At 44.2% G+C, this 27,965-nt stretch overlaps 1 protein-coding gene across 1 annotated transcript in view; it reads right to left on the bottom strand.

The window, feature by feature from the left end:
- Positions 1 to 26,725, bottom strand: part of GATM (glycine amidinotransferase) — a 34,805-nt gene extending 8,080 nt beyond the window's left edge. The window contains exons 1-4 of the mRNA XM_040342582.1: positions 26,542 to 26,725; positions 16,801 to 17,004; positions 14,220 to 14,415; positions 6,996 to 7,186 (exon numbers count right to left, since the gene is read on the bottom strand). Of these exons, the coding sequence (XP_040198516.1) occupies positions 6,996 to 7,186; positions 14,220 to 14,415; positions 16,801 to 17,004; positions 26,542 to 26,610 (660 nt within the window). The 5' untranslated portion in view covers positions 26,611 to 26,725. The remainder of the gene's footprint in view (positions 1 to 6,995; positions 7,187 to 14,219; positions 14,416 to 16,800; positions 17,005 to 26,541) is intronic.
- Positions 26,726 to 27,965: the final 1,240 nt, after the last annotated feature.

The raw sequence follows: 27,965 nt of genomic DNA, 5'->3' as shown, positions 1-27,965 counted from the left end.
AGATGGTTACATACAAAGTAATATGAGGTCATGTGAAATGATAATGGTTTTGTGACCATGTTTGTACACAGACATACACAACACATGCGGCATAAACACAGGTTGCACAGGACACAGTATACCAGCACACACAAAACACACCTGCCATCATGCTGCAGAGAAGAGCCAGGGCCCCGCAAGAAGCCGCGGCTTGTGCTCTTCAGCATCCTCTGGTGGTTGGGGAGTGCAGAGAGCTACACACTGCCAGCATCTCCTCTCCTTTTCTCCCCTTTTTTCAGTCCTGCCACCAAGGATACATGAGAGATATTGCCAATAGGAGAAAAAAAACTGGAAAATGTAGCATGTTAGCCCTTTCTACGTCTAAAATGTCAGCACAATGTAAAAGGAAAAAAAAGTGAAAATATGCATCTTGCTGTTAGAAATAGACCCTATTCTCACCTCTGCCCTGAGAGCATTCTTTTTCTTTTCTTAGTTCTATATAAAGGATAGGTGCTGATAATACAGTACTGGGTGAATAATAGCTACTTGAAGCAAGCTTCCTAGATCTTACCCATACTCCAATGGGGAGATTGCCCCATCAAGAACATGTGATTTTAGGCCAGTTGAGGCACGTAATCATTCTTTCTCTGCTGGATTTTCCCCAAGCTAGCAATGCAGGCATAGATTTCTAATAGGAATCTAAGAGACTCCTCCATCCATGCTAAACAGCGTGCATAGTGGAATCTTCACTGCCGCTCATTATATTCATACAGGTGCAGCACCCTTAGCTGTCTGGAAGCCTGAACCAATCAGATGCAGAAACTGTTCAGCCAACAATTTTCCACCGGGCTCTTTCAATTTTTCAATTCAAAGTTTGTCAAGCTGGATGGCGTTGACAGGGCTATCTATGGCTCAAATTTCAGAACAATCTGCAGGATTTGGCCTAGATACAATTGCTCATCTATAAGGCTGTTCATGGCTTGGCACCCTATTATCTCTATGAACTTTTATAAATGTACTCCCCCCCCCCCCCTCGTAACCCCCACTTGTCAAATTCTGGTCTTCTGTGTGTCCCCTCTACTCACCTACACTCGATGGGAGACAAGGCCTTCTCCTGCTATGCTCCAAAACTCTGGAATTCACTTCCAAAGAACACCAGAATCATCTTCTCTAAACTCATTCAAATCAAATCTAAAAATGTTTTTCTTTAGACAAGCTTTCACTTAATTGTCCCTTTTTTTTCTTTATGTTATCCTGTGTATTCCTTGTGTTTCCTTGTAAAGTACTTTGAGAAGCTACCTTTAAAGGCGCTATATAAAATAAAGTTTATTATTATTATTATTCAGACTAGGAATGAGCCGAACACCCCCCCGTTCGGTTCGCACCAGAACCTTCGAACGGACCGAACGTTCGCGCGAACATTTAGAACCTCATTGACGTCAATGGGACGCGAACGTTCGAATTCAAAAGTGCTCATTTTAAAGCCTAATATGCAAGTTATTGTCGGAAAACGGGTTTGAGAACCCGGGTCTTGCCCCAGGGAACATGTATCAATGGAAAAAAAAGTTTTAAAAACGGTCGTTTTTTCTGGAGCAGTGATTTTAATGATGCTTAAAGTGAAAAAAAAATGAAAAATTCCTTTAAATATCGTACCTGCTGGGTGTCTATAGTATGCCTGTGAGGTGGCACGTGTTTAGAACTGTCCCTGCACAAAATGAGATTACTATAAGAAAAAAGTAATTTAAAACTGCTTGCGGCTTTAATGTAATGTCTGGTCCCTGCAATATGGATGAAAATCATTGAGAAAAATAGCATGGGTTTCCCCCCACTCCCCCCAGGTCATTACAAGCCCCTTTGGCCCTATATACTTTGAAAAGCATTATACAGGCGGTGCAAACAAGACAGACACTGTAGGTTTGTTGTTAAGTAGAATCTGTTTGTAATTTTGAACTGGTACTTTTTTAAAGTGTAGCTCCAGCCATAAAATCTATTTTTAAGCTTTTCTAAAAACATAGAGAAGGGTTATCACCCCTGTAAACATTTGTTTTGCTGTCTGTGTGCATCTGTTCAGAAGATTGCAATTCCCTTTCTGTCCCAATGACAAATGATTTTTTGAAAATTTGGGTTTTTTTAAAACAAGGATTGGTGATAAAGCATCAGTGGACAGGAGACACCTCTTACAGAAGAGAATTTCCCTTCCTAGGGGTAGATTTTCTCTCACTTCCTGTTGTCTCCTTCCGTTAGCAAGTAGGAGTCGTTTGTAAGTTGGATGTTTGAAAGTAGGGGCCTGCCGTATATACTCTGCAGAAATTTGGGCCCTATGTGTAGGTGTTGCCACAACACTGTAAGCCCTCACAGTTAGTCTTAGTGGGCGCTGGAACGCCCCGCTGTGTGAACTATTATATCAAGAAATGTAATTACATGCCAGTGGTAGAAAAATTGGGCCTTTGGTGCTGGCGCTGGTGCCACAACTCTGTAAGCCCTCACAGTTACTCTTGGTGGGCACAGGAATGGGCCCTGCTGTGAAATATTAGATCAAGAATTGTAATTACATGCCCCTGTTGAACAGGGGCAGAAAAATTGGGCATTTGTTGGTGGTGGTGCTGGTGCCACAACACTGCAACCCCTCACAGATACTCTAGTTAGAGCGCAAGAATGAGCCCGCTGCAAAGTATTGCATCAAAAATTTTAATTACACGCTCCTATTAAACAGGGACAGAAAAATTGTGTCTTAGGCACTGATGCTGGTGCCACAACACTGCAACCCCTCACAGATACTCTAGTTGGAGTGCAGGAATGAGCCCACTGCAAAGTATTGCATCAAAAATTGTAATTACACGCCCCTGTTAAACAGGGGCACAAAAATTGGGCCTTAGGCACTGGTGCTGGTGCCATAACACTGCAACCCCTCACAGATACTCTAGTTGGAGCGCAGGAATGAGCCCACTGCAAAGTATTGCATCAAAAATTGTAATTACACGCCCCTGTTAAACAGGGGCAGAAAAATTGGGCCTTAGCCACTGGTGGCAGTGCCCAGAACCAAAAATGTTCTTACAAGCTATCGGCATGATCATTGAGGAGAAAAAGGATAGTCACTCAGCATAACAGGATAGTCACTCAGCATCAGCATAGGCAGTCTTGAAGGGATCGGACATTTAAAAAAAAATTACTCAGTTACATCAGCATCAGGTGCTTGGTAGCTGGTGGTGATCCAAGCCTGATTCATTTTTATGAAGGTCAGTCGATCGACCGAGTCGGTGGAGAGGCGCACCCTGTGATCAGTTACAAAGCCTCCAGCAGCACTGTATGTGCGTTCTGAAAGAACGCTGGATGCAGGACAAGCCAGTAGCTCAATTGCGTACTGTGCAAGCTCTGGCCAGTGATCCATCCTCAAGACCCAGTAAGCCAGAGGATTTTTGGTGGGAAAGGTGTCCAAGTCTGATCTTGCCCCTAGGTATTCCCGCACCATGTAAAACAGACGCTGGCGATGGTTGCTGGAACCGGTCATATCTTGGGGCTGCGGACTAAAAAATTGTCTGAACGCATCGGTCAGACGGCCACCTTCTCCACCGCTCCTTCTGTGACTGACCGAATGCCTCAGCAGCACGTTGTCCAGGACCTGGATTTTGTAACCCCCCCAGTCTCTGGGAACGCGTTGCACAGACCTTTCTGCAAGGCCTCCCGAAGATGTTACATCTTCTGCTCCTTCTGCGCCGGCAAGATAAGGCCTGCAACCTTATTCTTGTAACGTGGATCAAGGACAGTTGCCAGCCAGTAATGATCCCTCTCCTTGATAGCACGAATACGAGGATCCTTCCGCAGGCTTTGTAGGATCAGGGAGGCCATACAACGTAGGTTTGCTGAGGCATTCGGTGCGGAGTCCTCTGGGTCACTGAGGACGACAGGATCCACAGCCACCTCATCCCAGCCACGTACAAGTCCATGGGTTCCTTGGGACTGTAATTGATCCCTTGAAGACTGCTGCTGATGCTGAGTGCTAGGCTCCACATCCATGCTGACACAATCCTCCTCCTCCTCCTCCTCCTCGTCCTCTTCCTGTGTGATAGGCGGGCAAGCAGGAACACTGTCTGGATAAAGGGGGCCTTGAGAGGTAAGGAAGTGCTCCTCTTCCTCCCTCTGTTCTGCCTCAAGGGCCCTGTCCATTATTCCATGCAGCGTGTGCTCCAACATGTGAATAAGAGGGACAGTCTCACTGATGCATGCACTGTCACTGCTCACCATCCTCGTGGCCTCCTCAAATGGTGACAGGACAGTGCATGCATCCCTGATCATGGCCCACTGGCGTGGGGAAAAAAAACCAAGCTCCCCTGACCCAGTTCTGCTGCCATATTGGCACAGATACTAATTGATGGCCCTCTGCTGCATGTGCAGCCGCTGCAGCATGGCCAACGTAGAGTTCCACCTGGTGGGTATGTCACAGATTAGGCGGTTCTTGGGCAGGCTGTATTCCCTTTGGAGGTCTGCCAGCCGAGCACTGGCATTATATGACCGTAAATGCACACAGACTTTCCTGGCCTGCTTCAGGACATCCTGTAAGCCCGGGTACCTGCCCAATAACCGCTGCACCACCAAATTAAGGACATGGACAAAACAGGGCACATGGGTCAGTTGTCCCTGTGGCAGGGCGGAGAGGAGGTTGGTGCCATTGTCGCAAACCACCATTCCTGGCTTAAGCTGGCGTGGCGTCAACCACCTCTGAGCCTGCCCCTGCAGAGCTGACAGAACCTCTGGCCCAGTGTGGCTCCTGTCCCCCAAGCACACCAGCTCAAGCACCGCATGGCATCTCTTTGCCTGCGTACCTGCGTAGCCCCTTAAACGCCTACGGAGCACCGCTGGTTCCGAGGACACATCAGCACAGGAAGAGGCCAAAGAGGAAGAAGAAGAGGAGGGGGTGGGGGAGAGAGGTGTGTCACAACCAGTAATAGCATTTTGGAGGCGTGGTGGCGAAACAACCTCCAACACTACTGTACCTTGTCCTGTGTCCTTCCCAGCTGCAAGAAGAGTCACCCAATGCGCCCTGAAAGATAGGTAACGTCCCTGTCCATGCCTGCTGGACCATGAGTCAGCGGTAATATGCACCTTACCACTGACCGCCCTGTCCAGCGAGGCATGGACATTGCCTTCCACATGCTGGTAGAGAGCCGGGATCGCCTTCCGTGAGAAAAAGTGGCATTTGGGAACTTGCCACTGAGGTACCTTACATTCCACAAACTCACGGAAGGGGGCAGAATCTACCAACTGAAAAGGCAGCAGTTGAAGTGCTATCAATTTAGCTAAGCTAGCATTCAACCGCTGGGCATGTGGATGGCTGGGAGAGAACTTCTTTTGGCGCTGCAGCAGCTGGGGCAGGGAAATTTGCCTGGTACAATCTGCCATCGGTGTACCGATAGTAGATTGCCCACATGTACTAGGCTGTGACACACCCAATTCTACACCTTCAGTCCTATCAGTGCAGGCTTCAGAGAGGACTGAGGGTATAGTGGGGTTGGAGATCCCAGCTGATGAGGGGCAAGGGGAGGTCCACTTTGTTCTTTGGTGTGGGTCTTTGAGGTACACTTGCCAACGAACTGCATGGCAGGTCGACATATGTCTGGTCAAGCATGTGGTGCCCAAGCGGGTGATGTTTTGGCCACGCGAGATACGCTTGAGACATATGTTGCAAATAGCAGCGGTGCGATCTGATGCACTCGTCTCAAAAAAGGCCCACACCAAAGAACTTTTGGAATAACGCTGAGACACAGCAGCGCCCTGCATATGCGTAGCTCTGCGTTGTGATGCAGTCGGTGTGCTGCCTATAAGCTGGCCCCTGGAGGGCATCCTGCCTCATTGAAGATGTGTCTGTGCATCCTCCTCCTCTCTCCTCATCATCCCCTCCTTATCACTGTAGAAAACCTGGCAGTTTGCTGCAGCTGGGGAAACATGACTGCCATATTGCTGTCCTTCCTGGGCACCCCCTCTCTCTGGGCTCACGTTACTGCCTTCCTCTATCTGTGTACCATCATCGGAGCCTTCAAAACGCTGCGCATCCTCATGCAGCATGTACCCAACACTGTGTTCAAACAGTTCGGGGGACTCCTCAGGAGGACATGGTGGGGCTAGGGAAGGAGTGACTGATGCCATTGAGCAGAGGGAAGACGCCTTAGCAGCTGCTTTGCATTTGCTTTGCTTTGCTTTGTACCCTGAGCCTGGGTGAGAGAGGATGAGGATGGCTTGGTCATCCACTCTACCAAGTCTTCGGCATTTTGCGGCTCAACGCGGACGAGGATGCACCGTGTCCACGACCAGCACTGTTGCCTCTAGACGCAGAGCCTGCTTGCCCTCGTGACTCTCTGCCTCTCCTTGTTGTCCAGAGGACAAAGGCAGTACACACACCTCGTAGCTTTAGGTGCAAACTGCAGAGGACACGGGCAGTACACACCAAGTAGCTTTAGGTGCAAACTGCAGAGGACACGTGCAATACACACCAAGTAGCTTTAGGTGCAAACTACAGAGGACACGTGCAGTACACACCAAGTAGCTTTAGGTGCAAACTACAGAGGACACATGCAGTACACACCAAGAGCTAATTGCTGATAACCCAGACAGATCTCAGAATATAGCAGAGCATTTGACTTGCAGCTTCTCCCCAGTAGTGACTTATCAGCTTTGCATAGACTGCCCTTTCATGCTTTGTACTATATACTGTATAGAGATACTTTTATATGTTACAGTATGATGCTACACTTAGAAGCCCTGGAGAAGAAAAATATTTAGGGATGTATATATATTACTTCTGAACTAATTCTGATTTCCATAGCCACTAAAGGTATCACTTTGACAATATGTTCCCTTTATTCCTGGCTAATACAATACATCACTTTTTTCTCTTTCTGAATCTTTCAACTTCTAATGTGAATTCTGTATTTCTTTGCACTGCTCTAACTGAATCTGAACAATATTTGTAAGATTTTAGAACATATACAATTAAAAAACAAAAAATCCAGAGGAGAATGTACCTGGTCATAGAGCTCATCAGACATTGTTGGTTTAGGTGCTGTGGTCCACTTTGCCCCACGACGGAAATAATCCTTAATTAAGGGACGGTAGGCCCTGTATTCAAAGAAGCGGGACCTCCACGCCATAGGAGCTTCAATGATCTCATTACCAACAACCAGCAGGATGTCTCTAGGCATAGCAGCATACAGACCTACAATAGAATAAAATTACATTTCATCATTTATAGATTTGTGTTACCAACACAATTTCTAGTTAGATTTATCTTGATACATTTTTGGAACCAAAAAGGTCAGACCCTCTTCATGCATATACACTATTAGGCCCCTTTCACACGAGCTAACCGTTCAATTTTATAGAAAGGCCTGAGTGGACGCTCAATGCAGGTCTATGGAGCGACGGATGTCAGCAGACGTGTCAATTCAGATGTTATCTATGCACCTGTATGTGGCACGATTGAACCCAGCACTGAAAAATTCTACTTAAAGTGGTTGTAAACCCACTTTTTTTACTTTTACCTACAGGTAAGCCTATAACAAGGCTTACCGGTAGGTAAGGAGAATATCTCCTAAACCTGCACGGTTTAGAAGATATTCCCCTCGCAATGCGCCGCGGCGCATGTGCAGGGGGGATCTACGGCGAATGGACCGGCAGCCGCCGGACCTTTCAGAGTTTTAAATCTCCCGCGCGCACGCGCGGGAGTGACGTCATCGCCGCTCCAGCCAATCACAGCGCTGGAGCGGCGATACCCGGAAGACACGCCGAGGCAAGATGAAATCTCGCTCGGGGTGGACCAGGTAAGTGCTACACACCTCGTTCCGAGGTAAGTATTTCATAATGAGCTAATATGCGGTGCATATTAGCTCATTATGACTTTTGCCTAACAGGAGGAAAAAAAAAAAAAAATTCATGCGGGTTTACAACCGCTATAATTCTATTATGAGGGGACTGGGAAACTGTTTTTCCCATAATGAACGCTGTGTGTACTTTGCTGGCAGATCTCATTATGAGTTATAAACTAGTTTTGAACACTGTCTATCTTAAGATTAAAGATTTAGAAGCTTGGCTTCCCCATTATATATTAATGAGTGGCAACTCAGCCAGTCCCTAGCCTGTTTTAATAGATTTTTAATTGGATATTTAAGAATAGTGACAATATAATTATCAAGCAAACATTAAAGGGGTTGTAAAGGTTCGTTTTTTTTTATTTACTAAATATGTTGCTTTAAGCTAGTGCATTGTTGGTTCACTTACCTTTTCCTTCAATTACCCTTCTAAATGTTTTTTTTCTTTGTTTTCTTTGTCGGAATTTCTCACTTCCCGTTTCTCCTCAGTAAGGTGTTCAGTAAGCTGTTCTAAATGACTTTCCACCGCTCAGATGATGGTGGAAAGCTTACTGAGGACAAACAGGAAGTGAGAAATTCAAACAAAGAAAAAAAGCATTTAGAAGCGAAATCGAAAGAAAAGGATAGTGAACCAACAATGCATTAGCTTAAAGGAAACTATTTAAAAAATAAAAGACAAGCCTTTACAACCCCTTTAAGTTTCACATTAGTAAAAAGTTAAGCCTCGTACACACGATAGGTTAACCAGAGGACAACGGTCTGAAGGACCGTTGTCCTAGGCTAGCCTATGAAGCTGACTGATGGTCCGTCGTGCGTACACACCATCAGTTAAAAAACAGATCGTGTCAGAACGCTGTGACGTAAAACACACGACGTGCTGAAAAAAACGAAGTTCAATGCTTCCAAGCATGCGTTGACTTGATTCTGAGCATGCGTGGATTTTTAACCGATGGGTGTGCGTACTAACGATCGGTTTTGACCTATCAGTTACCAATCCATAGGTTAAATTTTAAAGCAAGTTGTTTTTTTTTTTAACCTAAGGTTAAATAACCTATGGGGCCTACACACGATCGGTTTGGACTGATGAAAACGGTCCTTCAGACCGTTGTCCTTTGGTTAACCTATCGTGTGTACGAGGCCTTAGTATATAAAACATATGTACTCTTTCACTAATGGTAAACAGTAGGCATATTTAACCTCACAGCTGTTTATGAGCCCACACGAAAGCAGATAATGGACCCAGCCGCAAACAACGTAACTTTTTCAAATTTCGACATGGGAACGACGGCCATACTTAACATTGGTACGCCGCAGTTATGCCTCATATAGCAGGGGCAACATTACGCCTGGAAAAGCCTAATGTAAATGGCGTATCTTTTCTGCGTCGGCCGCGCGTACGTTCGGGAATTCGCGTATCTAGCTAATTTACATATTTCGACGCGTAAATCAGCTTACACACCCCTAGCGGCCAGCGTAAAAATGCAGTTAGGCTCTGACGGCATAAGAGACTTATGCCAGTTGAATGTAATAGAAATCTATGCGTAACTGATTCTAAGAATCAGGCGCATAGATACGACCGCCCAGACTCAGAGATACGATGGCGTATCTGGAGATACGCCGTCGTATCTCCTTTGTGAATCTACCCCAGTGTTTATATCACTTGGTGTATTTTAATTTGTTTAGCGCTACACTATATGTTGTTTTGTTTATACCATTTGTCTATTGTTTTTTTGTAGCTGCTCATCATTTTAGGCAGCGCAGAATTTTTTTGTATTTGTTACGATGTCTGTGCGATGCAAATTCAGTCATACAAATTGTATGGCTGAATTTACATTGCATTCCGACCAAAATGGTGCAGGACCTTTATTTTTGGTCTGCACTGGAATTGGATCGCATGGGTGCCCACACCTATGCGATCCGATTCCTGCACCATTTCACTGCGATATGGTAACCGATCTGGGTGTGTCATTAACTTTGTATTGACACCCGCAGTGGTTCGCAAAGGGCAGTGTGAACTGCTTGCGAGAGACATGCGATGCAGGTACCCACACTGGAATCGTGCTGGCTCCCGCATCGCGTATGTGTGAACCTAGCCTAATTGTCAAAGTTTAATTGAACAAGCTGAAGTTAGATGCTCATTGGTTAGTATGCACAGCTGCACCAGGTTCTGTGTGCACTAATTTTAATAAATCCCCCATAGAGTCCAGGTAAAAAAAAGAAAAGAAGCCAGAAGAAAAAGCAGAAAAAGTGTAGAGGCCAAGAGAACGGGGTAATTGTTTAGAGCCCGGGCCAGGGTCGATCTCCTGCCCATGGGATGGACCCCTAAATGATAGCTAGATGCCGGTTAAGACCCGTACACATGATCTGACTTTTTGACAACAATTGTCCCACTAACCGTGTGTTTGCTCCATCGGACAAACTTTTTCACTTTTTCATCGGACAAATGTTCGCTGTGAGAACAGACAAACCTTCTGGCAACAAATGTCCTACTACAGCTAATCCGATCATGTGTACACAAATCCATCGGACTTAAGTCCAAAGTACAAACACGCTTGCTCAGAACCAATGCTAAAGATCAGACAACAATAGCAGAAGTTGCCCAAAGGGTGGTGGTAAAGAGCAGAAAAAACACGTAATACGTCAGACAGAAATCCACGGAAAAGTCAGATGGAAGTCCGATCGTGTGTATGAGGTTTTAGAGTGACCACAATGGGTGAGTCCTTAGCCTCTCTTTGCGATAATCACAATAAACTTGTTCAGAAATGCTTGCAGTCTTCCGTGACACCTTTTTCTAACATCTAAATTTCTTTAGGTATGCCGTGTGGATGGGAACATGATAAACATAGTTGAGTTTTCTAAATATTTGAAAGCAAAAAGGGGGAAATACACTTTAAAGCGGGGTTTCCTCCTAAAAAAAAAACAGATACACCCTGAAACATTCTTGAGTGCTCGTGGTTTTGCCGTATTACACTGTCAAAGTGTTTAGAGAAAAAATTGTGTGTTCTTACTAGACAATGTTAAATCATCTAAAGGACGCTGAAAAAATAGTAGACATTAAAGCGGTGGTTCACCCTAAATAACAAGTTTCTACCATTAAATCCAGCATACTAGCATGAGCTACAGTATGCCTTCATTTATTTTTTTGGCGCCGTACTCACAGTTTAATCCCGTAGTGAAGTTTCAGACTCCCCGCGAGGAATGGGCATTCCTATGCAGAGGGAAGATGATTGATGATTGGGAAGATATTGCTATGGCGCGTCACGCTTCCCGAAAATAGCCGAAATAGGACTTTGCTTTTCACGGCGCCTGCGCAGTCAGCTCCTAGTCTGTGCGCCGGCGCCGTATAGCGCCGTGAAGAGCCGAGACCTACTCCGGCTATTTTCGGGAAGCGTGATGCGCCATAGCCGGCCGTCAATCATCTTCCCTCTGCATAGGAACGCCCATTCCCTGCGGGGAGTCTGAAACTTCACTGCGGGATTAAACTGTGAGTACGGCTCCAAAAAAATAAATAAAGGCATACTGTAGCTCACGCTAGTATGCTGGATTTAATGGTAGAAACTTGTTATTTAGGGTAAACCACCGCTTTAAGTTGTCACAAATGTCTACTATTTTTTCAGCGTCCTTTAGATGATTTAACATTGTCCAGTAAGAACACACAATTTTTTCTCTGAACACTTTGACAGTGTAATACGGCAAAACCACGAGCACTCAAGAATGTTTCAGGGTGTATCTGGTCACCTGGCAGAGGAGTGGTTAATCTGACCCATCTATGTTACGTCAGGAAGCAGACATTCCCTCAATGGTTAGCGTAAGCCCACGCATATTGTGGAACTGGTTATTATGGTTGAAAGCCATTTGCTGCCATGACAACACACACACACTGGCATGAGAATCCCAGCAACAAAGCTTCTACTCATGAGCTTGGAGTGGATTGTTTAATGAATGTCCTTTTCATCTGCTCGCCTGTGGGAATACAAGTGCCCCTTACTGTTCTTTTGCCACCTCAACAAGATCTGACCAATGTGCTCCGGGGCTTGCCTAGGCTAAAATTAACTGGCATGCTTCAAAACAAAATACGACGCCAGCTTATTTTATGTAGCCTGATTAAAAAGTAAAAGTTACCAGTACAAACTTTCCAGGAGTTTTACAGCATGAGGGATGTTACACAAAGACGTATCAGTCTCCTGTGATTTTCCCATGCTAGAGAAAAAAGATTAGTCACTTTTATTTGGACAAAGCTGTGCATAACACAAAGCAAAGTCCGAAAGCAGGTCATGCATTAACCACTTCAGCCCCGGAAGGATTTTCCCCCTTAATGACCAGGCCATTTTTTGCGATACGGCATTGCATCGCTTTAACTAACAATTGTGCCCAAACAAAATTGATGTAATTTTTTTTCCCACAAATAGAGCTTTCTATTGCTGGTATTTGATCACCACTGCAGTTTTTATTTTTTGCACTATAAACAAAAGTGTGCCAATTTTGAAAAAAAAAAAAATTTACTTTTTGCTATAATTTATATCCAAAAATAAATACATTTTAAAAAAAACATTTATTCATCAGTTTCGGATGATATATATTCTACTACATATTTTTGGTTAAAAAAAAAAAATCGCAAAAGACGTATATTGATTGGTTTGCTCAAAAGTTATTGCGTCTACAAACTATGGGATAGATTTAGGAACTTCTTTTTTTTTTATTATTGTTTCTACTGGTTATGGTGGCGATCTGCGATTTTTACTCTCACTCATTGTACTGTATCTATGGAGGAGCAACAAAGTCACCCTAGAACATGTCTACAGAACACCTCCCTCTGTTTTTGTCCAAAACATTAATGGAATTAAGTGGAAGTAGTCAGTCATTTTTCTGTTAGTGTACACTTAGGGGTAGATTCACTAAGACTTACGACGGGCGTATCAGTAGATACGCTGTCGTAAGTCCAAATCCCCGCCGTCGTATATTTAAGCGTATTCTCAAACTGAGATACGCTTAAATATTGCTAAGATACGACCAGCGTAAGTCTCCTACGCCGTCGTATCTTAACTGCATATTTACGCTGGCCGCTAGGGGCGTGTACGCTGATTTACACCTAGAATATGTAAATCAGATAGATACGCCTATTCACGAATGTATGACCGGCCGTCGCAGTAAAGATACGCCGTTTACGTAAGGGGTTTTCAGGCGTAAAGATAAACCACCAAAAACATGGCGCAGCCAATGTAAAGCATGGACGTCAGAACCGCGTCGAATTTTTCAAATTTTACGTCATTTGCGTAACTTGTCCGTGAATGGGGCTGGCCGTAATTTACGTTCCCGTCGAAAGCATGATGATTTGCCGACGTCATTTGGAGCATGCGCACTGGGATACGTCCACGGACGGCGCATGCGCCGTTCGTTAAAAAACTTCAAATACGTGGGGTCACTAGTATTTTACATAGAACACGCCCCCAACCAGCCTATTTTGAATTAGGCGGGCTTACGCCGGCCCAGTTACACTGCACCGCCGTAAGTTACAGCGCAAGTTCTTTGTGAATACAGGACCTGCGGCTCAAACTTAGATAAGACCTACAGGCACTCGTAACACTCTGAACTCCTGCGCCTTCTGTTCACACTACCAGGGGCCCCGAGTCAGAGGTGTAAGAGAGGCCTTCCTCATCATTTCAGGGTCTACTACCAGGTACCTGATAGATTTTCTTCTTGCAGGAGAGTCCAGAATAGAGCATTTAAAAAAGGGTAAGCTGCAATTTGTAAATGTTTTTGAAGTTATGCTGGGATAATGTGAATGGGGGACATGTAACCAGGGCAGATCCTAGGCAGGGTGCTTTGCAAAGGTGGGGGTGCCAAAGTGGCAGAGTTCTCCCCTCCCTCCTTCTCCTCTCTTTGTTTGTGTCCATCCAGAACTAGTGTTCTGAGCATAGGTGTGTGTCCGTCCAGAACTGATGTGTCTCTGACCGTCTCCTGTACTATGTCTGCAGTCTCTGACCATCTCCTGTATCATGTCTGTAGTATGTCTGGGGGCTCTTTCTAACAGACTCTCTAACAGAAGCCCTCTCTGTGTCCATTAGAGAGGCCCCCCTCCAGGTCCCAATAAAGTACTCTGCTTCTCTTCCTGTATTTTGTTTATTGTTAAGAGATCATGTAAGGATCCCATGGTAATGAAGACTTTGTGGGGGAGCATCTCTGTGGTTGAGTCATTGCCATAGAAACATTTGTAAAGGGGAGGAGTTAGTAAAATGACCACGCCCATATGGGGGCGCCAGAAATATTTCTGCACCCCAGCGCCTGTGACCCTAGGATCGGCCCTGCATGTAACAAATATAAGGTAGGTGTTATGCTCATTTCATTTGAAGCCCAATATTTACTGAATTAGTAGCAGCTTACCTGTAGATTCGAAGTCAGGTGTTTTATACTGAGTTGACCAATCGATTACTTCAGGTCTTTGGACAGTAACGCCTTCATGTCGTAAAATATTGCACATTTCCTCAATTTCCTGTACAGCGATCTTCACGTGTTCATGAGGAAACCTCTGTCCTCCATAGTTCTGGTAGAAAGGCCAGTATTTTTCATACGTGTTTGCCTGATATGGACAAGAAAATGCACTTTTTATGCCAGTACTTTAAAAATAATGTACAGATAATTTTCTGATGGAACCAATAAAAATCTGGTAATGTGATATGTCAAGTTAGTAAATTGTAATTTGTCTAACAGACATCTGTCACCCTCGTCAACGTCTCTGACTTCTATGTTATATAATACAGTAAATTCAGCTTCTCTTACTCTCTGGCAAAAATATTTTAAGAAACAGATGCAATACTAGATGTCACGGGCAGCTGCCTCTTGACGCTAGTTAATGGCTTTGCCAGACCAGAACCGTCACCATTGCATTTCTCTGTTAACGACTATGACGACTATGCTTTTAACCCTTCCTACTTCTTGTTTTTTTTTTTTTTTAAGGACTGTCATAAAGCAATGTTTTTTAATTGTCCCATTATGAGGCATTGATACTTTTACTCTAATTATTTCGCCTGAAATGCAATATGTAGCTTTTTATCACACAATCACGAAGAAAGGATAGCAATGAATGCAGCCTGTCTCTACCTCTGTTAGTGAATGGCTACAGTTGGGTAGATTTAATTATTTTAAAGGGAATGTATAGTTTGTATACTTTATTAGGATCAGGATCATGTTAAAATATTAATCAGGTAAATATAAAATAATGCCTGTGTTTATTCTGTAGTCTTCTAGGCAGCCAAGAGGTGGAGCTCTAGACTCCTTTTCACGTGTGTTTCCTTAGCACCTGCTTAAAGTGGTTGTAAAGGTTCAGGTTTTTAAAAAACAAAAAGACAAACATGTCATACTTACCTCCGCTGTGCAGTTGGTTTTGCACAGAGTGGCCCCAATCCTCCTCTTCTGGGGTCCCTCCCCAGTGCTCCTCCTCTTCTCGAGTGCCCCATCGGAGAAGCGCTCTCCTTCGTGGACACCCATGTGGGCACGCTCCCGTGTCCTGTTGCTGCATCTGTAGACATAGACAGCAGGACTCGGCTCCACCCCCCGGCGCCCGCATCATTGGATTTCATTGACAGCAGCGGGAGCCAATGGCTGCACTGCTATCAATCTATCATATCAGGACACGTGACACCGGTCAGAGCTGGTATGCGCGTTCTCGTCGCGGGAATTACGGGGCTGATGTAAGTATAAGGGCAGCGCGGGGGCGCTACTACAACACAGGAGGTTTTTCACCCTAACGCATAGAATGCATTTGGGTGAAAAACAGCGAGGGTTTTAAACCCTTTTAGGAAAAGAAAAAAAAAATACAAATACATGAGCTAGAGCAATAACTCCCATATCAAACAACTTTGTCTAAGTCCAATAAAGAGAACCTCAAGGCAGACGGCTACATCTGTGATGTGTCTTTAGATCACATATAGTGCTCTGGGAATCCTTTTTTATTAATAAAACTAAAATGTTATGCACATTGTAAAAGCGGATATAAAACAAACATACTTTAAAATATATTGAGTAAAAAATAAAATAAAAATGACCTAAAACCACTACAGTATTTGAGGAAAATTAAGTATGTCGTTTACAAAAAAAAGGGGGTCTACAGTGTTGACATTTATCTGGATAGCATATGTAGAAATCTTTCATAGGGCTGACAAATAGAATGGCAAGGGGAGGTAAAGAAAAGCTATATGCCAGTTATGCTGCCCCCCCCCCCCATGGCTAATTGGGGTTGTTGCATCCCCTCTAGTTGCACCCTAGTACAAGCAAAGAAAGCTCCGTAGTGGGTTTTGGACATGATTTTGTAGCATATTACAGTTTCCCCATTCAAAAACCACAGTGTATTGAGAAGGGAAGAGTCCCCTGGGAAGAAGTCTTGTACAGTCTGCTGTTCCTGTCTATGTAATGAGCTCTGCAGCCAAACAAGAGCACCAGCTGTCCTTTTGTCACATGCTTCTCATGTGATATTTCTCACATTCCTCTTATGTCCACGTATGTACATTAGAATCAAACCGGGACTATGTAGTGATCTACATTGCCAGTAGGGATGTGCTTACAGGAGGGCAACCCAGTTCATTCGCTCAGCACTCTGAGAAAACCAGTGAGCTGAGACTATGAATTATCAGTACATTGAGGTGTACTAGGGGAACATCTACTAGTCAAATTCTATAAAGTATCCATACTTTATCAACAGACCATTTTTGGAATATTAATATTCATATCGGCACTAGATGGCGCTATAGCAGAGAATCTCTGAAATCCTTCTGCCGCTCATGCAAACTGCTGTGCACACATTACTCTTGGCAGCATTGCAGCCTTTTGGGAAAATGTGTTGTGTCAATTGGGGTTAATGACTGTACTGTGAGAAAGTAGAGACAACAGTTGTCTGTGTTTGCCACAGCCTGGCATAAATTATCACCTTCACGTCAAATCCTGTGTAAATAGACGTCAATTAGCTTACCTTGACTTCCACTGTAAATGGAGGAACGCTTGCATTTTCTGGTCTCCCCACAATGACTTCTTCCAGCGGGTCCCACTCATTGTAGGAGCAGACAGGAGAGTCTTGGAGGGTGGTTTCGTCAGCAGCGCAGTCTTTCTGGGTAGCTGCAGCTGCCTGGGTGCTCTGGAAAGTTCGCTGCACCCATCCGACGAGGCCTTTACTCAGCTGAAAGGATAAAAGAACCTCAGTTTAGGACAAAGCAGACCTAAATGTTTTTTTTAATAAACACTTGGGGGTATTTATTAAAAGTGCAGAGTGCAAAATCTAGTACAGCTGTGCATGGTAGCCAATTAGCTTCTAACTTAAACTTGTTCAATTAAGCTATGGCAATAAAACCTGGAAGCTGATTGGTTTCTATGCAGAGCTGCACCAGATTTTGCACCCACCAGTTTAAATAAATCTCCCTCCATCTCACCATGAAGTGCAAAGTAAATAGTCTTTAGTCCTTACAGGATAACTCCACTTATGTTGAGAAAACGAGTCCTACCTGTTATCCTATCTGGATAACAGTGAATTTTCACTTATATCTTAGTGGAGACTTCAGGGAAAATCAGTGAGCCAATAACACAAGCAGAAATTTAAATTTCTGGGGGTTCTGTACACCTACCGTGTGCACATGAGAATTCCGCTCAGTTGCCATATTGCATTAAAGGGGTTGTAAAGGTCATTTTTTCCCCCTAAATAGCTTCCTTTACCATAGTGCAATCCTCCTTGACTTACCTCATCCTTCCATTTTGCTTTTAAATGTCCTTATTTCTTCTGAGAAATCCTCACTTCCTGTTCTTCTATCTGTAACTACACACAGTAATGCGACACTTTCTCCCTGGTGTGGAGAAAGCCTCTTGAGGGGGGAGGGGGCGAGCAGGAGGGTCAGGACGCTATCTAATTTGTAGATAGAGAAAGGAGCTGTGTGTTAGTGGGTGTCCTGACTCTCCTGCTCTCCCCCTCCCCCTCAAGAGGCTTTCTCCACACCAGGGAGGAAGTGTCGCATTGCTGTGTGTAGTTACAGACAGAAGAAGAGGAAGTGAGGATTTCTCAGAAGAAATAAGGACATTTAAAAGCAAAATCGAAGGATGAGGTAAGTGAAGGAGGACTGCACCAGGGGCGGTCCGTCCATAGAGGGCGCTGGAGTGCCGCCCCCTCTGGTGGCTCCACACCGCCACTGAAATAACATACATTCATGCATTGCATGAATGTATGTTATTGTTGCCAGCTGCCGCTGGTCTTTTCAGATGGCCGGAACTTGAGCGCCGACCACCTGAATAACGGCAGCTGGTTGGCTGTGCGGACGTGCCTATCAGAGCCAGCGGCTCTGATAGGCTTTCCGAGTACAGCCCTCGTCTCCCGGATGCTTATCCTCGGAACGTATGGAGGGTGAGTTCCTTCGATAAGACTGACGGCCGTCTCAGCCAATCAGGTTCACCGATTCTGGTTATCGGTAACCTGATTGGCTGAAGCGTCACCAAGGTGGGAGAAGACTTCGAGGGACGTGGAAGGAGAAAGGTATGTGCATTTTACAGGGCACAGCGGCGACAATGGGCACAGAGGCGACAAAGGGCACAGTGGCATCAATGGGCACAGTGGTGACAATGGGCACAGTGGCAACAATTAAAGGGCACAGTGACATGCACAGTGGCAACAATGGGCACAGTGTCGACAATTAAAGGGCACAGCGGTGACAATTGAGGGGCACAGTGGCTGCGTTTGATGGCATGGCACAGTGGTGACAATTGATGGCACAGTGGCTGTGTTTGATGGCACAGCACAGTGACTGCGTTTGATGGCATGGCACAGTGGTGCAAATTGGTGGCATAGTGACTGCATTTAATGGCATGGCACAGTGGTGATAATTGATGGCACAGTGGCTGCGTTTGATGGCATGGCACAGTGGTGACAATTGATGGCACAGTGGCTGCGTTTGATGGCATGGCACAGTGGTGACAATTGATGCCACAGTGGCTGTGTTTGATGGCAATGGCACAGTGACTGCATTTGATGGCATGGCACAGTGGTGACAATTGATGGCACAGTGGCTGCATTTGATGGGCACAGTGAGGCTGCAATTTTTTTCTTTTTTTTTTTTTTTCGTTTGCTGGACTGCACAAAGGTAAATGAAGGGAAATAGGGAAAACAAATGTTTACCTTTACAACTCCTTTAAGTTTTACAGACAATGACAAAACTGCAAACTGAAAACAACATTTTATTGATTTTTTTTATTTGTATTGAATTTTGAATTTTTATAATTTTAAAAACATTCTACTTTATGGCTTGCATAGCATTTGCTATATTATTTTTATTCGCTTGTTTTCCCCAAGAAAATGGAGTTAACCTTTAAGTACATCATATCTACCTAAAACTGCACTTAAATACTTTATATGTTTGCTTTACCAATGCAAAAATGTTAAATATGGCTTCAATTTTATGTATTCTTCTAATTGATATTTAAATTTCTTTCTATAATAAAAGTGTAAAAGCTCCAATGACATGCTGGTAGGGCAATTGGCTCTTGTCTAAAATTAGCCCTAGCATGTGAAATAAGGACCTTGGTGTGTAAGCTCCTTTAGAGCAGGGATTGGTGTGAACATACAGTATGTAAAGCATACTAAAAGTAAATTATCCATGCTATAGAAATGCCAATATTAATAATAATAATAAAAAGCCAAAAGTTATAATGCACTTTTGAGATTAGTTAGTAGAAATGTGTATGTGTTCGCATGCATCCACCTAGTGGTGGCTGGAGGCACTGCAGCGTTCATGCCCAATTGCTGTATAGTATAGCCTAGCATGCTTCTACATAAAGGCCTCTTGTCTGAGGTGATTGATGGCCATGAAAGGTCTTTCATGCCATGCTGCACGTACACATGTGACATATTGTTATCAAGCACTCCAGAGAGTTGCACTGTGCTCCTGGAGAACCAGTGGTCAAAGTAAACCAAGTAACAGCTGCTGTAAACAAGATTATAGCTCTTATCTTATCAAGGACCTCTGAGCTGAGCATGTGGTCTTCCTATGGACAGAGAACTTCCTATGGTTGCCTGACTGTAACCTAGCTTGCTTTAAACAGTTTACCCCTTGCTTTTCAAGCTAGACTGCTTTGGACTGCTGGAGGGGAATAGTAAAATCAGCAACATAAAATCAGCAACATAAAAAATAATGCTTCCCTCATGTAAGCAGAAATAGAGGAAGCATTATTAATCCAATAGACCTCTTGGGGTTGATTTACTAGGGCAAACAGGCTGCTCACTATGGGGTAGATTCACAAAGAAATAGATCGGCGCAGCGTATGTGAGATACGCTACGCCGCTGTAACTTACTTTTGGCTGCTTTGAATCCTCAAAGAATTTGCTCCGTAAGTTACGGCGGCGTAGCGTATCTCTGGTGGCAGAATTCAAATTGGCGATTAGGGGGCGTGTTTCATTTAAATGAAGCGCGTCCCCGTGCCGAATGAACTGCGCATGCGTCGTCCCAAAATTTCCCGCCCTGCATTGCGCTAAATGACGTCGCTAGGACGTCATTTTTTTTAACTTAGACGTGAATTACGTCCATCCCGATTCACGAACGACTTACGAAAAAAAAAATCAAATTAAACGCAGGAACGACGGCCATATTTAACATGGCAAATCTAACTATACGCCGCAAAATACCAGCTTTAACTATACGCCGGAAAAAGCCGACTACAGACGACGTAAGAGAATGCGACGGCTGCGCGTACGTTCGTGGATCGTCGGAAATAGCTAATTTGCATACCCGACGCGGAAAACGACGCAAACTCCACCCAGCGGATGCCGAAGTATTGCATCTACGATCCAAAGGCGTACGAAGCCGTACGCCTGTCGGATCTAACCCAGATACAGTCGTATCTTGGTTTGAGGATTCAAACTAAAGATACGACGCAGGAAATTTGAAAGTACGCCGGCGTATCAGTAGATACGCCGGCGTACTCTCTCTGTGGATCTGCCCCAATGGAAGGGAAGTTGAAGTTGGCAGAGGAATTTGCAGAGCTTAGTGAATGGGGTGAAGCTCTGCAGACTTCCATCATCCAATCATGTGCAAGCAAAAAGGCAGTTTTTGTTTTTATATGTGACTTATAGCCAGATTCAGAGAGCTTTACGCCGGCGTATCAGTAGATACGCTGTTGTAACTCTGAATCTGCGCCGTCGTACATTTAAGTGTATTCTCAAATTGATATACACTTAAATGTAGCTAAGATACGACGGTGGGCGCCGTCGTATCTTAGCAGACTATTTACGCCGGGCGCTACGGGCGTGTACGCTGATTTACACCTAGAATGCGTAAATCAGCGAGATACGCCTATTCACGAACGTACGCTTGCCCGTCACAGCAAAGATACGCCTTTTACGTAAGGCGTTTTCAGGCGTAAAGTTAGTCCAACAAAAAGCTGACCTAGCCAATGTTAAAGCAGAGGTTCACCCTAAAAAACAACTTTCTACCATGCCATCCAGTATACTAGCGTCAGCTACAGTATGCCTTTATTTTATTTTTTTGCGCTGTACTTACAGTTTAATCCATTAGTTTCTTTTCAGACTCCCGCGGGGAAAGGCGTTCCTATGAAGAGGGGAACATGATTGACGGCCGACTATGGCGCGTCACACGTTCCGAAAATAGCCGGAGTAGGACTTGGCTCTTCACGGCGCTATACGGCGCCTGCGCACAGACTAGGAGCTGACTGCACAGGCGCCATATAGATCCGAGTCCTATTTTGGCTATTTTCGGAACGCGTGACGCGCCATAGCCGGCCGTCAATCATGTTCCCCTCTTCATAGGAACGCCTACTCCCCGCGGGAGTCTGAAACTAAACTAAAGGATTAAACTCTAAATACAGCGCAAAAAAAATAAAATAAAGGCAAACTGTAGCTGACGCTAGTATGCTGGATGGCATGGTAGACAAAGACATTTTTTTTTTTTAGGGTGAACCCCCGCTTTAAGTATGGACGTCGTTCCCGCGTCGAATTTTGAAATTTTTACATTGTTTGCGTAAGTCGTCCGTGAATGGGGCTGGGCGTCATTTACGTTCACGTCAAAACCAATAAGTCTATGCGTGTAATTTGGAGCATGCGCACTGGGATATGTCCACGCACGGCGCATGCGCCGTTCGTAAAAAAACGTCAATCACGTCGGGTCACGAATAATTAGCATAAAACACGCCCACCTCTTCACCATTTGAATTAGGCGCCCTTAGGCCAGCACATTTACCCTACGCCGCTGTAACTTAGGACGCAAGTGCTTCGTGAATACAGCACTTGCCTCTCTAACTTACGGCGGCGTAGCGTATATGCAATACGCTACGCCTAGGCTCACATACCTGAATCCGGCTATTAGTATTCTTTGCATAGTGAATTTACACCACATTCTCTAAGCCCTAGGAAACAATTCACTTGTAAAGTGAACAGCATATTTGCCTTGAGTAAATCAACCCCCTTGTGTATCATTGTGATAGATTTGTCTTTATGTTAAAGCGGGGGTTCACCCTATTTTTTTTTTTATTATACCATTACATTCGGCATCGTAGCGCGAGCTACAGTATGCCGGTCTTACATTTTTTATCCCCGTACTCACTGTGCTATGGATCATTGAAGATTCCGGGGAATGGGCGTTCCTATGGTGAGAGAAGGTGATTGACGGCCGGCCCTGGCACGTCACGCTCCTCCGGAAATAGCCGAAATAGGCTTGGCTCTTCACAGCGCCTGCGCATAGCCTGTGCGCAGGCGTCGTGAAGAGCCGAGACCTACTCCGGCTGTCTTTGGGGAGCGTGACGTGCCAGAGCCGGCCGTCAATCATCCTCCCTCTCCATAGGCACGCCCATTCCCCGCGGGAGTCGGAAACTTCAATGATCGATAGCACAGTGAGTACGGGGATTAAAAATTTAAGACCGGCATACCGTAGCTCGCGCTACGATGCCGAATGTAATGGTATAATGACGTTAAGGAGGGTGAACCACCGCTTTAAGTTCTTCATTAACTTTTACAATGACCACTTAAATATTTTAGGATATGTTTGCACTACAGTATGGCCTTATAGTACATTTGCAGCCAGTGGCGGACTTGTGCAAAACCAATGTATTTCTTTTGCCCCCCCCCCCCCCCCATTGAACTGCTTTTCAAATAAAAAGACTTCTATAATGTGTTTGAAATGACAGCTAGATGGAAGTGAGCCATGTTTAAATGTACGTGACTATGGGAGGGGTCCCAGGCCCCCAGTGACCCCCTTCTACTAAAAATGAATCCCAGAGGGACTTTGTACAGCCGCCCTGTCTGCACATGTTACGAGTCCTCAGTTTGCAACACATTCATGCTCTTGGATGCTTTGGGTGATTTGAATTTCAACAAGGATCACTCCATCAATACACATGCATGCGATCTTAAAGCTAACCACAGAACTACGATCCTGGACCATGTTATGTATACAGTTTATGGAATTACAACTAATAAAGGGAACATATGGGGTTCAGTGTAAAGTCAAACAATCTGCTTTCTATCTAGTGGTATGAAGGGAATTCCCAATCATGACAAGGAAGGAAGGATACTAATCTATGGGCTGAAGTCCATTTCTACTATGAAAAATTTATAGTTGATTTACTAAAGCAGCAACTGTTCACTCAAACAGTAAATGTTCGCTTAGCTTAGTAAATAAAACGGAGTTGTGATTTTACTTTGAACATCCAATAATGTGCAAGAGGATAACAAAATTAGATTTTTGCTTGTAAATAATTGGATGAAGAAATGAACACAGCTTCACCCTATTATTTTCTAAAATTGAATTTCTCTTTGAAATTCGAACATTCACTTTGTTAAAGGGGTTTTCCACCTTTTTTTAAGTTTATTAAAAGTCAGCAGCTACAAAAAGTGTAGCTGCTGGCTTTTAATAAACTGACACTTACCTGCTCCACGGCTCCAGAGACGCGCCGGCCAGGGCTCCGCTCCTCGCCCCCCCTCCTCGCCGGCCGGCGTCTTCATTCTTAGTGTGTGCACCCGGCAGTGACAGCTTTCGGCTTCACGGCCGGGCACCCACTGCGCATGCGCGAGCGGCAGTGCGCATGCGCGAGCGGCGCCGTCCGATTGGACAGGCGCTCGCCTACAGGGAGGGGCTGTGAAAAGACGATTAAGCTAATCGCCTTTCCAGCCCCTCGGCGGAAGGAGGAAGTGGGACAGGAAGTCCCCTTCTCCTGAAGCCCCCACTCCCCCCCCCAAAAAATTACATGCCAAATGTGGCATGTAAGGGGGCGAGGAGTGGGTTAAGCGGAAGTTCCATTTTTAGGTGGAACTCCTCTTTAAGTAAACAGTTTTAAGCATCTATTGGACCTCCATGGTTAATTTGTGATAACTGTTGTCTGGCACAATTGATTAACTTGTGGCCAACATATTATTTCCCCATATAATTGCTGGAAACATTTTCAATCAACGGGAAACAAAACCAAACGCTACGAGTAAGCATCATACGATGTGAAACATGTCAGCCACCTTTTTCCTTTTGTTCACTTTATTTTGACTGCATTGTTTTGGTTGTTTTTTTGGATTTCATTTGCAATAAAGACATCGTTTTAGGAGTGCGGCAGTCCAGGACTCTTTTCTATCCAAAACAAAACCAAACAATGTAAAACCTAATCCAATGGTCAGTAACTCATAATTACAGCCTCTGTGGAACTAAAAGTCCCAGCAGTCTAGGGTGTTGGTGGCAAAGCTGCATTGCAATTTCTGTTTTATTTAGAAGATCAGCCTAGAGCAGCCACTGTGGCCGAACTCACTGCTGAAATAAAGCTAAAATAAGGTTAGTCCCCCTCTTGCCATTATCTACAAAGAAGAAAACAGAATTAGACCCCTGCAAACTAGAGGAGGCGTTCTTACGTCACGGTGCTGAATTTGGGCGGAGGACATTCCAGAATGGCCTTTATTACTGGGAACTGTTTTTGGATTAACAGCTGGAGGGCTTTAGCCCTTCCTGAAACAATCACACACTGAGTCCATTAATAAGTGGATTGCATTGCAACGACTTGGGGGGGTTATTTACTAACAGAGGACACCCATGTCCTTAGGATATACAGAAACCAGTGCATGTTACTTTATTAGCAGTCCAATTTCTGCAAAGGATCCCTAGACAGAGTACACATCCCCTTCTGTCTGCGTATTTACAACTGTAGTAGCATTTTTACATAAGAACACAAAGGCAGTTAAATATTGTTTACGTTTTTTGTAACCATCTAAAAACATTTAAAACACAAAGTTGTAAGGCCAAATTTTGGAAGTGATTTAGGTTTAGCATAGCCGGCCACAGAAATGAGATGACCCTAGATTGGGCAACAAAATGTCTACGGAAAAGTAATCGCCGTGGTCATCTGTTCTAGGGTCAATGATCACTCAGGCAAGGTTGAAGCCGTGCACAATTGTTTGAACTGTCCCCTCCCCCACAGACGTAGATGCATAGATAATGCTCAGCATAAGCAATGTTGGTTCTGTTGTGGGTTATACTACCATTGGATGGATAAAGATAGAATTTTAAAAAAAATGGGGGGGGGGGTGTATTGCATTCATTTTTACATCTCCTCTAAACATATGTACAAAAATGTAATTTATTTTCAACTGCTGCAGAAATAAAAAAAAACAAGGGGATTGCGGATTGAAAAAAAATCGCCTTAGTCCAGGTTTAACCGGGGATGTAGAACTGAACTAGAGTGAACCATTATTTTAGGAACACGCAATATAACATGTAATTCCGCGTACAGACGGTCGTTTTTTGTGATGAAAAAAAAACGACGTTTTAAATCATGAAACAAAACGACGTTTTTGAAACTTCATTTTCAAAAACGACGTCGCCTACACACCATCGTTTTTTCACAATGCTCTAGCAAAGCGAGGTTACGTTCACCACTTTTTTCCATTGAAGCTCGCTTCATAACTAGCTTCTGGGCATGCACGGGTTTAAAAACGTCGTTTTTTGCTACACACGGTCAATTTCTGTGAAACAAAAAACGACGTTTTGAAAAACGACACAAAAAATTCAAGCATGTTCGAATTTTTTTTTTGTCGTTTTTTTGAAGGCATAAAACGACGTTTTGCCCACACACGATCATTTTAAATGACGTTTTTTAAAACGTCGGTTTTTTTTCATCACAAAAAACGACCGTCTGTACGCGGCATAAGCCTTACTGCTTTGGAGGGATTTTTGTAGCATTCTCTGCAGACCAGGCAGGGATAGAACACATGTAAATGAAAAGAAAATTTGGAACTCCCTATTTTTAAATTCCCATGCTCCATACATGGAACTTGGAGCAATGCCTACTTCTGAAACTGGAGTGAAAACTGATCAGCTGTTCCCAGACTCACTTTACAGTTGCATGGATTTGATGAATGAATGAGCTAAATTTAGCTGAAGGTGTGGATATGGAAAGAACAGCACAAATCTGATAACAGACATTCTACAATTCGCAGCCTTGGCAATGTGACCAAGGAAGATAATGTCAGTTCACAAGGCTAAATTCATATCAAGGGTGCTGGTTCTATAACAAGATACTATACCAATAATGCAGCTATCACATGTCTGCAGCTAAACATATATCTGGCTGTATGTAATTATATTACTGGATCTGATGTAATATGGTAGAAGCGGCGGCAACCAGTACATCCGAGCCAGGATTATGCAATGTGAACAGTCATGGCATTTAAGGTATGAACTATAAGGATACAGACCATGGATCCTATGTAGTGGACAGCTTCTGCTCCCCTGCTTCCTCCTCTCACACATCTTACACGCAGCATGGTGCCTGGGCTACCTAAGGGAAGGAATGTTCTCAATGAATGAGGCAGCTCAAAAGCCTTGTGTTATCCCAACTCAAGCCAAGTGGTCTGGGGTTGAGTACAGCTGCAAAAGCTCTTTATATGAACTCCCCAGCCCTCTCTATTGGCTGCTGCTGATAACAGGTGGTGATAGTGTCAAAGCTAAAGGTCACAAATTCCCAGATTAGCAAGTGTCTCTTCCAAGAAATATAGCACCTTTACCCTTTTTTAGCTGCAGCAAGACAGTGGGAATTAATGTGTAAAAACAAAGCAAGGCAACATCTGCCAGGCCAATACACATAATGCAGCTACAGAATAAGTAACCGGTAGCTGTTATTATAGGAACAACTGGTGACTGCAAGATAGTCATAGTTCATTCACAACATATCACATCCCATAGTACTAAGCACGATTTCTGACAGACGGTTTCGCTAAATTGTTTCTGGTAGGATAATTAAAGCTGTTCATATACAAGAGATAACAGTCACGTAATCAGCCATTACGGTTGGATAATGTCATAATTTCATGCAGAGGGGTAGGCCTTGGGCACTTAAGCAGGACGGGAGGCACAAAAACAGCAGAACTTACAAACTATATTGCTAAATCAGTTGACAATTTATGGTGCAGTTTGGTGGTTTTCTTCTTGGGTGCTAAAGGACCTTGTCTTGGCATTGAATTTATGTCTATGGGAGGCCAACAACCCACCAGTCAGCTGCTGTCTGGGACAACTATTGATTGATCTGGTTAAAAATAACTGCCTTTATCACTTTGTTTTTACCCTGAGCTATCTGGCTGCATCTTTGCAGCTTTCCTTGTCCATCAATATGAACAGAAACCTTCAGCTGAGCATTGTAGTGTTTAGCACTACAGTCGAAAACGAATGTTGATTTACCTATTCGAAAAAAAAATGTTTTGAAAAAAATGTTTTAATAAAATTCTACTCATGTTTGGCTAGCTTAAGACCAGTTGCTATCTCATTTCTCCGGTGTGAGCTAAGTGGCAGGTTGACTACTGTGAGTTAGCTAGCCAGGTCACCTGCCTAAGTCAGGGAGAAGAGGTTAATGTTCTACCGCCTTCTCTGGGTTAGTTCACAGGATTTTTTGGGGTCTAGCCTTTTGTATTATGAAAGGATAGGTCAGGGCCCCAGGGCACGTGGGAACTATTGAAGAAGAACGTTGCTGGGACTGGCTGTCCGCTCCAGGGACACCGACTCATCGGGACTCCGAAATGATGTACACTACCACTCTGGATCTTCCAAATATGAACTTTACCTGTAAGGACTCTAACGGTACAGGTATGCTTGGGTAGTCACATTTAGCGTTAGTTAGCTGCTTTGA

This window comes from Rana temporaria, chromosome 3, assembly GCF_905171775.1.
Source record: "Rana temporaria chromosome 3, aRanTem1.1, whole genome shotgun sequence".
Classification (NCBI taxonomy): Eukaryota; Metazoa; Chordata; class Amphibia; order Anura; family Ranidae; genus Rana; species Rana temporaria.
Note: the sequence above shows the minus strand (reverse complement) of the source record. Positions and strands in the feature narration are given on the sequence as shown.